General features: G+C 44.0%; 1 protein-coding gene across 6 annotated transcripts in view; it reads right to left on the bottom strand.

Moving 5' to 3' along the window:
- Window positions 1-1,687: 1,687 nt before the first annotated feature.
- The window catches only part of LOC129823767 (serine/threonine-protein kinase BRSK2-like), a 20,308-nt gene continuing 7,964 nt past the window's right edge, over window positions 1,688-14,031 (bottom strand). Inside the window, exons 7-19 of one of the 6 annotated variants that reach the window (XM_055882749.1) lie at window positions 13,843-13,911; window positions 13,509-13,655; window positions 13,124-13,155; window positions 12,733-12,897; window positions 11,633-11,730; window positions 10,998-11,148; window positions 8,791-8,851; window positions 7,516-8,113; window positions 5,500-5,548; window positions 5,116-5,239; window positions 4,382-4,592; window positions 3,886-3,975; window positions 1,688-3,745 (exon numbers count right to left, since the gene is read on the bottom strand). In XM_055882749.1, the coding sequence (XP_055738724.1) occupies window positions 3,537-3,745; window positions 3,886-3,975; window positions 4,382-4,592; window positions 5,116-5,239; window positions 5,500-5,548; window positions 7,516-8,113; window positions 8,791-8,851; window positions 10,998-11,148; window positions 11,633-11,730; window positions 12,733-12,897; window positions 13,124-13,155; window positions 13,509-13,655; window positions 13,843-13,911 (2,004 nt within the window). In that variant the 3' untranslated portion in view covers window positions 1,688-3,536. Of the gene's footprint in view, window positions 3,746-3,885; window positions 3,976-4,381; window positions 4,593-5,115; window positions 5,240-5,499; window positions 5,549-7,515; window positions 8,114-8,790; window positions 8,852-10,997; window positions 11,161-11,632; window positions 11,731-12,732; window positions 12,898-13,123; window positions 13,156-13,508; window positions 13,656-13,842; window positions 13,912-14,031 lie in introns of all 6 variants that reach the window. The other 5 variants (XM_055882742.1, XM_055882733.1, XM_055882772.1 and 2 more) reach the window with 5 other exon arrangements.

The raw sequence follows: 14,031 nt of genomic DNA on the forward strand, positions 1-14,031 counted from the left end.
TCTTTTAGACGTGGAGCAACAGCAATAGCCAGGGAGAGGACTACCCCACCTATACAAAAGGTAGGGGTAACGCTGTCTCCCACTATCCCTCCCTGGTTTTTAGCACAGGGTAATGGAGAATGAAAGACTGTGGGGTCGTCTTGTGTCACATCTCGCTCCCATTCACATGACCCCTGACCTCTGACCTAGCATTAGAATGTGGCGGGGAGTAGGATGAGGGCTCGGACAGGACACACAAACGGACAGGTCGAGCAAATATAACAGGCATGTACCTCCCTCCGTACGCATCATCTTAAGGCGCCCAAACTCATTCCTGGCTATGCAAACTCTTACTATTACTATTCTGTGCAGGACGGTGCTAGATTCATATGCCACCTATATTAATGCAGTAAAAAAAAAACATTCCGTCATCGTCCCCTACATTGCTTTCCAGTAGTGTCATGCAGCATTTCATTGGCGACTAGCTCGGCTAGCTTGGTTACACATCCACCATGCTGGAAAGGACAATGTGAAAGGAAAATATCCAAGACAGCACAGTACGGTTCGAGTGGGCACGATATTAGGAAAATGGGTACATGATTCCTGCCAAAAGGCCTTGAGTGAAGGGTGTGAGCTACAATGAGAGGTGAGCTACTAAAAGTCAACAAGCCATAATCATGTTCTTTGCTGTGTGGAAGGGGAGCGAGACGAGCCCCAGGTAAGGAAATCGAGGAAGACTGCCTCCCACTCTTTTCCTATTTCATGGTAAATGGCCTTTTCACCCCAGTGAAGTATACAGTACAGCCGTAATAGACAGAGAGTACGCTAAGTAAAGAGTTACAATAACCTACTGTTCTGCGTCTCCTAGCTACAGAATCGCCCTGTTTGCTGTACGAGGAGTTGTGTGCTATGGGTAGCAGTGTGTTGACTCTTGACTGATATGAAGTGTGATGATGGCTGATGGGGACGTGGTACTGCGGTGAGTCTTAGTTACTGTGTCGTGGCCACAGCCATCACGTGAGGCAGAGTGAGACTGATAATAGGGGCTTAATGGCGGTGGCATGAAACAACAAAGTGTCGACTGACGACGAGGGACTAGGGAGGGACTAGAACGGAACCTGCGTTTTCTTTTGGTGCTCTGTGTGCAAGGGGTATGAGGGGGGTCGTAATGAAGGAAGTGGGGGGCAGGGCAGTGGCCAAGGGCGAAGGGATGGCAGGGGGAAACCACTATTTGTTTTGTGTCTTTTAGGACAGTGCGTTCCGATGTTAAGGTCCAGTTTTTAATTGTTGTTTTTTTCTCTGAAAGAACAATAGGATTTCTGTTTTTGAAGGGTCCGTGTGTGTGTGTGAATACTGTTTGTGTTCTGCACGTGGGGTTGGGCCCTCAGTCAGTGTTTTTATGTGGCGTGTCCATATCTTTGTACACTTAAGTAACAACATTCTATCAGAATATGACAGAGAAGGAAGTGGAGATTACTATCCCCACCCTTTCCTGTTCTCCTCTGCTTTTTCAAGTGTCTATGAGATCATTTTTTATTTACTTCATGGAAGATTTTTCTATTTTTTGCCATCCCAGATATTCCCAAAGCATCAAATCTATCCTTGGTTCATTTCTTAAAATGTGTTTTGTTTTTGCTTTGTGTTGTTTAAAATTGGAAATTATCTTCATTATACCAAACAAAGACAAATAAACAATAAAGACACAACATCAGAAGGATCTGGAAGGATTTTTGCAGCATTGGTTTCTAAAACATTTGAGGAATGAATGGACAAGAGGTTGTTTTCTGTCCTGCTCTGGAAAAGAGGATTCAATCTGGTTTCAACTGCAGCAGCCATTTTTGTCAGTTTCAATATTCCAACAGAACTTTTCCCTCTGTTCTTGTCAGCATCTTCCCTTTCCACTATCTTTCCACTTTACAATATATAAATCAACAAATAAATACACCAATAAATATTAAATAAATCTATGACATAAATAAAATACTTTTACAATAGTGTTTTTTGTTTTTGACATTCACTTGGATAGCGCTATCCTCCATTTTGTTGGCGGCAAACATCCAACTCATTTGCGCTCAAATCACATTAACAAAAGGAAAAAGGAAACAAAAAACGAAATGGAATTCATTATTTTTGTGTGTGGTCTGTTTCTTTCCTCTACTGGGAATGAGTGTGCAGCAGTTTCAATGTCTTTTTCTCTGTCATCCTTAAGACAAAGTATCTCTTTTTGTTTCTTGAAATGAGCTTTTCCACCTCCTCCCTCTTTCTGCTCTCTTAACAGAACACACCCGTTTAGGTGTCTAGGGCCTTTTCAAAAGCCGCATCATTCAGTGCCCCATGTCGGCCATATTGGGAACGTAAGGGAGTTGGTTGTTTTCTGTAGAAGACAATAATGGATGTGGAGGGCTTGGTTCAGTCCTCTTGGAATGAACACCACTAAACTACAATGTTGAACTACAACATCTTCATCTGAGCACATCATTCAGCGGATCTTAGTTATATTAAAATTACTCGAACGATTCCAATTCTATCGTTCCATTATCTGTTTGAAATCTCTCCGTGTTCCAGATGTCAGTTGTAGTGGGGGCGTTGAGACTTTCTTCCGTGCCTTGTCTGTTCTTTTTCTTCAGCTCGGGTGATATCCGTAGAGATATCCGTTTGCTTAGTCCTCATTCCAAGGCAAGATGGTTTTCATAAGTTTGTTTCAATTGTATTTTCTGGAATCATACAATTGTCCTGCTGAGTTCTAGAGAAAACAGATATTTGTCTTTATTTTGTTCAAATAGCTGTATTGACGTCTTTGGAGCTACTTGGATGCAAAGATGCATTTGGACGCTTCACTCTGATTTTGATGCAGTCTTACTCATCCTTATCTCAAATTCGACCATGTTTCTGTTCTCGTAACTTATCGTTACTGAGAATCCAGTGAAAGGACCTGACCCGTCCGTTTCCTTGACAGCCACTAAATTGACTTGACCCGTAATATTTCACTCTCACTGACCCAAAAAAACGACGTTAGGTAAAACTTAAAAGTGGATCTGCGTCAACTGGGAAACACTGTTATAATTCGTGATATTATTTCTGAAATTCCACAAAGGTTTTCATCTTATTGGTTGTAGACCGGATAACTTCCAAAAAAATCGATTTATCCTTTAACCATTCAGAGCCTGCCTTTCCCCATATAAGTCTGCCTGATTATTTTACTGCCTCCATATTGTTGTTGACAGTTGCATGATGTGTTGTACTTCAAATGTACAATTAGACATTTTTCTGATCTTAGCTTCTCTTCTGAAGCAAGTCTATGAGTGACACTGCATTTTCCTCTCGTCCACTCTTTTCTTTCTTCTATCTTGGTGGCCAACTATCTCGTCGGGCCCGTTTCAGGTTGAAGCAGTGGTTTGTGACGATGATTGCTGGGTCAGGTGGTTCGGGAGATGTGACGGTGGTAGTGGTGATGGCGGTAGTGGTAGTCTGAGGGGGTTTGTCTGTGTTGTTCTCTAATGTCATCACTCTCTAACGGTCTGCCCTGTTCTGTTGATGTCTGTTTCCACAATGTTCCCTCAGGGCTGAGACTGTGTCCCGTTGGAGGAAAGGAGTCTGGTCTTGTCTTTGCCCGAGCCCTTCCTCTGAAGCACACTCCCGCTGCCCCCTATCCCTGCGTCACCACGCTCACACTTCTCGCCCCGGTCCCCGCCTCCTTCCGAACGTCGGGAGTTTTGCCGGGTCGGGGTGCCGGGTGGACGCGAGGTCAGCTGCCCATTCTTCTCATCTGGGGAGAAAAAGATAAAAAGACATGAGTTTGATGAAGACAGAGATATAAATTGTGTGTGTGTGTGTGTGTGTGTGTGTGTGTGTGTGTGTGTGTGTGTGTGTGTGTGTGTGTGTGTGTGTGTGTGTGAGGGGACCAACCAGCCAGTGCCAGCACAGATGGCTGATCATGAGTACTAAGTAGCTGGGCTTGAATCGTTTCCACCACTCTCTTGAACCTGCGACTTGGACCTAAAGAGTCAGACAAATACTCAGTCAAGGTATACACTCCCCCGCATCAATATGGGGATGACTTTAAGATGAATTACCTACATGTATAATGAGTTCTGTTAACTGTCTCCTGACAGTTTTGTGGTATATGTCGGGGATATATTACAGGATAAAATATAGGACAAAATCATGCCAAACATTGGTTACCAAACACTGACTACACATTTCTGCAAATAAAAGTCTCTGACAAAATTAAACTGTAACTTCAAGCGAATCATAACTTCCACTTAAGTCACATTTTCACTTTAGAATCCTACTCCCATTGACATCAATGCATAACTAAGTGACAATTTGCCTTAAGTGGGTAGCAAGAACGCTTAAAAAAAAAAAATCTTACTGTAACACAAACACGTCTGGGAACCACTACCTGATATGAGAGTGAACGTCACGCTGTAGATGCCAGTTTCCCTCTTTCCTTCCCTCTCGGCTCGCTCCCTCTCTCTCTCCCTCTCTACCTCAGAGAAGGCGATGTCCACCTGGAATTTAACAGGCTTCTGGAAGACGGCGGGGCCACCAGAGGACTTATACTCTGCTCGGAAGCTGGTCTGGGAGACGACGCTGTGACTCAGGGACGGGATCTGAACAGATGCGATGTAACAACACAGCATTGGAAACGAGAGGTGGAAACCGCCTTACAAGACTTTCCATCTGTTGTTTATGTGTTCATGTTTTACGAAGGTGGTTGGTGTATCTTTGTATCGTGGCTGTGCAGGCCTTTCACTGAAAGTAGGGGAAGGTACAGAGTTAAAGAGAAGGAGTTAGAGAGAGGGAGAGAGAGAGAGAGAGAGGATATATAAAGAGAGGGAAAGAGAGAGAGGATAGATAGAGAGAGAGAGATAAAGAGAGCGAGAGAGGATAGATAAAGAGAGAGAGAGAGAAAGAGAGGATAGATAAATAGAGAGAGAGAGAGGAGAGAGAGAGAGAGAGAGGATAGAGAGAGAGAGAGGATAGATAAAGAGAGAGAGAGAGAGAGAGAGGATAGATAAAGAGAGAGAGAGAGAGAGAGAGAGAGAGAGAGAGGGTAGATAAAGAGAGAGAGAAAGAGAGTTGTCCGAGAGAGATAGAGAGGAAGAATGAGTGAGGATAGACAGAGATACTCACAGACAAGAAGGCATGGACTATATCAGCTTTGATGGAACTAAGCGGTTTGTCTCTAATGACAACAAATATCTGTTCCTCCTTTTCCAGGCTGATGAAGTTCCCAAACCACGACTTCTTGGCCAGCCTGCCATTCAGAAGCATTTTTAACAGTCATATATTCATATTTCTGCTATGTTAAATAGAGGTGCTTATAATCATGTATGAACACTTATAAGCATGTAGAGTGACTTATTCAAGGACGTTGATATAAAGTGTTCCCGAAACATGCGGCATTGAAACGTGTTACAGGCTAGTAGATACGATAGCATTTTACATGACAGGCAGGACAGTCATTCCGATGGATATAGAGAGACTAACTGTGTATGTCTAGGATTATCTACTTACTCCGGGCTTGATTCTGGAGTTAGACTGGACATGTCCTCCGGTGTTGGAACTACAGGAGAGCAAAAGGAGAGAGATGGAGAGAGAAAGAGAGAAAGAAAGAAAGACGAGAGTCAGAGGGAGAGGGAGAGAGATGTTGAGTTATATATTGAGGGGAAGATAGAAAAAGAAGGAGAAAGAGAGAGAGGGTGAGGAGGGAGGGAGTAGAGCGGAGAGAAGTAGAACTTGACGACATCACTTGATGAGGTTCAGTTTCATTGACTTAATGACCAATCTGTCTAATACATTTGAGCACCGTATAGTACAGTACGGTCCTTCTGCAATGGTAGAAGAGACTGTGGCTACTTTGAGAACAGAATATTCACATACAATGTCACTTTAATAATGTTTGCATACTGTTTTACCCAATTCATATTCATACTGTATTCTAGTCTTGGCTCATCCTATATACAGAGCCTTCAGAAAGTATTCACACCGCTTGACTTTTTCCACATTTTGTTGTGTTACAGCCTGAATTTAAAATGGATTATATTGATTTTTTTTCCACTGACCGACACACAATACCCCATATTGTCAAAGTGGAATTATGTTTTTAGACATTTTTGCAAATTAATAAAAAATGTAAAGCTGAAATGTCTCGACTCAGTAAGTAATCAACCCCCTTTGTTATGGCAAGCCTAAATAAGTTCATGAGTAAAAATGTAAAACGTGAGTAAAAACCCACATAATAAGTTGCATGGACTCACACTGTGTGCAGAAATAGTGTTTAACATGATTTTTGAATGACTACCTCATCTCTGTACCCCACACATACAATTATCTGTAAGGTCCCACAGTCGAGTAGTGAATTTCAAACACAGATTCAACCACAAAGACCAGGGAGGTTTTCCAATGTCTCGCAAAGAAAGGCACCTATTGGTAGATGGGTTTTAAAAAAAGCAGACATTGAATATCCCTTCGAGCAAGGTGAAGTTATTAATTACACTTTGGATGGCGTATCAATACACCAATTGACTACAAAGATACAGGCATCCTTCCTAACTCAATTGCCGGATATGAAGGAAATCGGTTAGGGGATTTCACCATGAGGCCAATAGTGACTTTAAAACAGTTACAGAGTTCAATGGCTGTGATAGGAGAAAACTGGGGATGGATCAACAACATTGTAGTTACTACACAATACTAACCTAATTGAAGCCTGTACAGAATAAAAATATTCCAAAACATGCATCTTGTTTGCAACAAGGAACTAAAGTAATACTGCTAAAATTTTGGTAAAGCAATTCACTTTTCAGCCTGAATACAAAGTGTTGTTTGGGGCAAATCCAATTCAACACATTACTGAGTACCACTCTCCATATTTTCAAGCATAGTGATGGCTGCATCATGTTATGGGTATGCTCGTAATCGTTAAGGATTGGAGAGTTTTTCAGGATGAAAAAAGAAACGGAATGGAGCGAAGCACAGGCAAAATCCTCGAGGAAAACCTGGTTCAGTCTGCTTTTCACCAGATACTGGAAAATTAATTCACCTTTCAGAAGGACAATAAGTTGAAACAGAAAAGAAACACAAATCTAAACTGCAGTTGCTTACCAGAAGAAGACAGTGAATGTTCTTGAGTGGGCGGGTTATAGTTTTGACTTAAATCTGCTTGAAAATCTATGGCAAGACTTGAAAATGGTTGTCTAGCAATGATCAACAATTAATTGGACAGAGCTTAAAGAAATGAGAAAATAATGATTTACAAAAATGTCTAAAAACATGTATTCACTTTGTCATTATGTGTTATTATTGATAGATGGGTGCGCAAATAAATATATTTACTACATTTTGAATTCAGGCCTTAACACAACAAAATGTAAGTCAAGGGGTATGAACTGCTAATGTACACACCTTTCCTATTCCTATACTGTCCATACTGTCTATACACACATATATATTCATATTACGGGCTCTAACATTGCTCGTTCTGAAATGTCTTAATTTCTTTCTTACACACACTCCCCCCCTCTCTCTCACCCTGCAGTTTGCGTCGGTGGAAGCGTGGCGAACCCAGCAGGTTGTTCTTGAAGGAGTTGAGGCGTGTCCTCCAGTGGGCGGAGCTACTGGCGGCCATCCCCCCGCTGCCTCCAGGGCTGGAGGGTGGAGTTAGGGAGAGGGATCCGCCCCCGCCCACACCCCCTCCCTCCGCCCGCGAGGAGGAGGAGGAAGAGGAGGAGGAGGGAGGGGTGGGCTGGGGGTGGTGGACGGGGGTGCCTAGGGGGGTGGGGAGTGGAGACCCCTGAGGGGTGACCTGTGGCACAGGGGCAGAGTTAGGATAGACGCTCTTACTGACCGACTTAAAGACAGAGGGGGCGGGGAAAAAGAAGAAGCGAGGGATGGGGGAGAGGATGGGTGAGGGGGACGGCGAGGGGGGAGCTTGGAGAGGTAGTGACTTCATGGATAGGAGGTGAGTGCGATCGGAGAGCCCTTTGGAGGGCAGGGTCTGGGTTTTGGGGTCGGCCACAGTCATCCGTTGTGACGGCCGGGGAGTGGTGGCACTTCCTGGTTTGGGGTCTTTGGAGTGGGTGGTGGAGGCGGAGGTGACTTCTGATTGGCTGAAAGTGAAAACTGGGCTCTGATGGGTGGGAAGAGAAAGGACGGAGGGACGGAGAGGAGGGAAGAAAAGATGAAGAGAGCAATGGTCATGAGTTATGATTTATGAATTTCCTGTAGTCTGATTGTACTTACATTTCTAATTGTAGAGATTTATATTCTGTTATTTCTCTTATTATGTTAATTTAATAGGGTCCATTTTGAATAAAGGTCCAGAGACCCTTTCAATTTGAGGGCTAATATGTGATCCTATCGGTCTGTATCTCTTGTGTGCCTCTAGGCCCTTACTATTGGTGTGTGAGAGTGAGTGAGTGTGTGTGTGTGTGTGTGTGTGCGTGCGTGTATGTGATGGTATCTATGGTATGGGTAATGGCTCAGAATGGAACAGTATGAGGGCGATGGACAGTCAGGACAAATGACAGTCTCAGAAGAACAGTTACAGTTACAATTACACTTCAGTTCATTACAGAGAAACACAATCAGATCACAGTAGCTGTGCAGTAGCACATTTCACCATGAACAAAGGTAGTATCATCTGAATGTGAGTTCGGCATATCACAGATATACTTATGTACAAAAATATACTGATATTACAGGTATGGTATTTTATAAATTCTACAGTAGAACAACCTCTATAATAATCATCAGGTAGTGTAAATATGTGTCTTTTTGTAAAAGAGTTGGCCAAGCGTGACTTACCCTGGGACTGCTGAGAGGACTTGACGAGAGCCCTGTTGAAGCTCCACTGACTGAACGAGACCTGGAGGACAAAAATACCAGTATCAGACAACACCGGTACAGTAACACATAGCACGGTCCCCCTTATGGAAAAATCACATGAATTTCACGTGGTCACATGTGATCTTATGTCAAGTCAATGTGATAACCTGTGACTACATGTAAAAGCAACACGTGATCACATGAAACGACACGTTCACAACATTTCAACGTTTTTTCACGCGAAAGCGCAAAACCAATTTCAGCCGAAAGTTGTTTTTTTACATGTGAAAGTGCAAATTCCGCATGTGAGGTGAAAACATGTTATTCTCCTCACATGTGAAAAGGTGGTGTTAACGCGTGAAACACGTGAAACATGTCGAACACATGTGAACGACTGATCTAATGTGTCTCTTACGTTTCCCATGTAAAAATGTCAGCTCAATTTCAACTTCACATTTTTTCGTTAAAGGGAAGCAATGGAATGGTATGGAGGTTTAAAAAAAGTGGAAAAATCTTTCATCAATGACAATATGATTATATTTGACAAAAATCACTTAGTACTGACTTATCAATACGTCCCCAGATTGGATTTGAACTCACAACCTCTGGATTTGGGGTACAGCTGATCTTGCTGCTGCGTCACAAACTTTGTAGCATTCTAAGAAGTCACATACACATTCATTACCTATAATACATCTCTGCACATAGAATAAATAGTGCCATCTGCACTGCTATTTTAGCTAAGGAGGACCGAGCTCGTCCCAATTCACATCGACGGGGCCGTGGTGGAGCAGGTTGAGAGCTTCAAGTTCCTTGGTGTCCACATCACCAACAAACTAACATGGTCCAAGCACACCAAGACAGTCGTGAAGAGGGCACGACAAAACCTATTCCCCCTTTGGAGACTTAAAAGATTTGGCATGGATCCTCAGATCCTCTAAAGGTTCTACAGCTGCACCATCGAGAGCATCCTGACGGTTTGCATCACTGCCTGGTATGGCAAATGCTCAGCCTCCGACCGCAAGGCACTACAGAGGGTAGTGCGTATGGCCCAGTACATCACTGGGGCCAAGCTTCCTGCCAACCAGGACCTCTATACCAGGCGGTGTCAGAGGAAGGCCCTTAAAATTGGCAAAGACTCCAGCCACCCTAGTCATAGACTGTTCTCTCTGGTACTGCACGGCAAGCGGTACCGGAGCGGCAAGTCTAGGTCCAAGAGGCTTCTAAACAGCTTCTATCCCCAAGCCATAAGACTCCTGAACATCTAATCAAATGGCTACCAAGACTATTTGGATTGATCCCCCCCTTATTTTACGCTGCTGCTACTCTGTTGTTATCATCTATGCATAGTCACTTTAATAACTCTGCCTACATGTACATATTACCTAAATTACCTCGACTAACCGGTGCCCCTGCACATTGACTCTGTACGGGTACCCCCCTGTATACAGCCTCGCTATTGTTATTTTACTGCTGCTCTTTAATTATTTGTTACTTTTATTATTATTTTTGGGGTATTTTTCTTAAAACTGTATTGTTGGTTAAGGGCTTGCAAGTAAGCATTTCACTGTAAGGTCAACCACCTGGTGTATTCAGCGCATGTGACAAATACAATTTGATTTGATTTGATTGATCAGTTAATATGACTATTCTCTCATCATTCATTTAATTGATTTATTTCAGTAATTTAAGGGTTTTCTGTATAGTTGTCTACTGTTGGTGAGACATATTATTCTGTTTTAAGGTTACTCCTGAATATAAATATTATAGTTTTTCTTGAGTACAAAGCTGAGATTTACTTTGAAGTCCAGTGTAGGAATACAGGTGAAATCAGGCATTGACACAGACATGGTGGAGTAGCAGGAAGATAGTAATGCCATGAACCAAGAGGTTGTGAGTTCAAATCCCAGGTGAGGACCTAATGAATAATAATTACTGTATAAATAAACATACACAATGTAATCAAGTGTGTCAAATATCTAAGTGGAAAACACTGCAGCAATTTTGTCACATTCCGGGGACATCCTGTCCTGTTTGCAGGGCATCACGTGAAAATTTGAATCCACATGTGAAAGGTTATGTGATCATGTGAAACTTCACGTGAAATATCATCACATGTGAAGTGTTCCAAGTGTTGCATATTCGGTGTGCGTGTGTGTTTATGTGTGTATATATCTATGTCTAACCTCTGGCTGTGTGCGGAGGTGTCCAGCGCCCTGCGCGTGGGTGTTGGGGAGCCCTGCTCCGTCACACTCAGCACCTCCAGACTCTTCCTCTCCGGCCGGCACCGGCCATGACGAGTCAGCATGGGAGAGTCCACCCGCTTCCTAGGGGGATCTGCTGGGAGACCTTAGAAAGGTTAGAATCCAGGTCTCAGAGGTACACAGAAAGGTTAAAGCACCTCTAACCTACGTTAGACGTGTCGGACAAAGAAACTGCAGACCAACATGAACTTGTTGTAAAGTTTTGTCACAGGACTTTTATTTTGAAAAGTTTCATTGCAGGACTTTTATTTTGAAACGGACTCGCCAGATGTTGCTTACTGTCGCTAGCTTCACAGATACCTTTCAGTAAGTCAGGGTTCGCTAGAAATAGAATGTTCCAAATTATTTCTGAGAATGTTATGTTAGAATAGAATATGAATCGAATGTCTCTGGGAGTGATCAGAGTGTCCAATAAGTGTCGGCTAGGTGAGCTTGTTGATTCTTTCTAATATATGTTGTCTAATGTTGTCTAAAGGTTTTCTTTCCAACCTATGTTGTCTAATGTTGTCTAAAGTTTTTATTGCTAACCTATGTTGTCTAAAGGTTTTCTTTCTAACCTATATCGTTCCTGGGCGGCAGGTCTTCGTCCTCACAGCTGGGGTAACGCTCTTTCCTGTCCAAGAGGAGGTAGTAGATCATCTTCTCCTGGTTGTCTCTGAGAAAATGAGAGAGAGAAGGAGAGCGAGAGTGAGAAAGAGAGCGAGAGTGAGAAAGAGAGAGAGAGAGAGAAAGGGAGAGAGAGAGGGAGAAAGAAAGCGAGTGAGAGAGAGAAAGAGAGCGAGAGAGAGAGAGAAAGAGAGAGAAAGAGAGAGAGAAAGAGAGACATTTAGGGATTGATAAATATGGCTAAATCAGAACTAGACCATAATGTGAATGTGAGAGTTGGTGGGACAACAGTAGAAGGAAAAAGAGCCATTGTTTATATCTGTGGTCATGTTTATGCTTTGCCAGAGTGATGTAACATTTGACATGCCAAAAAAGCAGATTGGTCAGTCAGTAGAGAGAGAGAGAGAGAGACATTCAGGGATTGATAAAGATGGCTAAATCAGAACTAGAGCATAATGTGAATGTGAGAGTTGGTGGGACAACAGTAGAAGGAGAAAGAGCCATTGTTTATATCTGTGGTCATGTTTATGCTTTGCCAGAGTGATGTAACATTTGACATGCCAAAAAAGCAGATTGGTCAGTCAGTAGAGAGAGAGAGTGAGAAAGAGAAAGACAAAGAGAAAGAGAGAGAGAGAGAGAGAGAGAGAGAGAGAGAGAGAGATTGTCTCTTGTGCTGGAATATCGCAATCAGAGGCCCTGTCCCAATACTTCACAAAGTCCTATTTCCTGGGTTGGATTACCTTTACTTCTCCAGAGAGAGACAGAGACAAAAATACTAGGATAGAGAGAGGCAGGAAAACACTAGTAGTGAGAAGGGAAGCGAGAGAGATATAGAGAGAGGCTAGTAAGGAGGAGCAGAGCGAGAGAAACAGAAAGAGAGATAAAGAGAATGTTGAATGGAATTGACAGAGAGAGAGAGAGAGATCAATAGTTCATTTCCACAGCAACCAGTGAACGGTGACACTACAGGGGCCACATCAAGGGACACTCACACTGCAGGTCCCGGGTCAGCTATCCCCTGGTCTCTAAAAGCAGCCCAGACAGTACTCACTCCTCACACTGCAGGTCCTGGGTCAGTTTCCCCCGGTCTCTGAAGCAGCCCAGCGAGTGCATGCTGTCCAGTACATCAGGGTCCAGCTCGGTCAGCGACACGATCCTCTTCACACACACACGCCTGGGAGGAGGCTGCTCCGGACACGGCTCGTTACGACCACCACTGGCAGGGGAGAGATACGGAAAGGGGGAAAGCGAGAGATGGAGAGAAAGACAGACGGAGGGGAGAAAGTTTGGATGAGTAGAGAGTTCCGTGAAAATGGCCACATACACGAGCAACGTGTAGAACTATTCAACTGACTGTCTTGGTTTTATTCGTCTGTTCAGAGAGAAGAAGACAATGATAAGTTGTGAGAGAAAACAGAGTACAACGGGATGAGTGTACTTACAGATACCAGGAGTGTTTTTGTATTGCTTCTAGCTGTAAGAGAACACAGACGCAGCCAGTTAGTTACCCACACAGTACTCCTACTACGTCTAGTCAGTACCGTGAGTCGCTCTCTTCCTCACCCCTCTCTCTCTACCCCTCTCCTCCCCCGTACCACGAGTCTCTCTCTTCCTCACCCCTCTCTCTCTACCCCATCCCTCCTCCTCCCCTCTCCCCCCCCCTCTCCTCCTTCGTACCGCGAGTCTCCGGTCAGGGTTGACCTGGATCATGCCTTTGAGCGGGGCCTGGCTCTCCTTCGCCCCGTCATCATCCTCCCTCGCTCCATATCCCCCCCCTTCCCTCTCCTCTCTCCCTTCCACCATCCTCCCCCTCTCCTCCCCCCGTACCGTGAGTCTCTTGTCAGGGTTGACCTGGATCATTCCTTTGAGCAGGGCCTGGCAGTCTGGGGGGATGAAGTGGGGCATGTGGAAAACCCCGCTCTTCACCTTCTCAAGGAGCTGACGCAGGTTGTCATGGTCAAAGGGTAGAGCTCCCTACACACACACACACACACACACACACACACACACACACACACACACACACACACACACACACACACACACACACACACACACACACACACACACACACACACACACACGAGAGGAGAGAGGGGAGTTACAGAGCGAGAGACATAGAGGGGAAGAAAAAGACGGAGGGAGAGGAAGAGGATCTTACCACCAGCAGTGCAAAGAGGATGACGCCACAGCTCCACACATCTGCCCTGCGACCGTCATACTTCTCCCCCTGCAATGCAAGAGGACGGCAGGACACTCACTGAGAACACAATCAATTCACTGTTCATTCATACAGTACAGACACACAGACAAAAGACAAAAGCCACAGACGTACAGAGAGAAAAGTTTA

Source organism: Salvelinus fontinalis, chromosome 2 (genome assembly GCF_029448725.1).
Source record: "Salvelinus fontinalis isolate EN_2023a chromosome 2, ASM2944872v1, whole genome shotgun sequence".
NCBI classification, from domain to species: Eukaryota; Metazoa; Chordata; class Actinopteri; order Salmoniformes; family Salmonidae; genus Salvelinus; species Salvelinus fontinalis.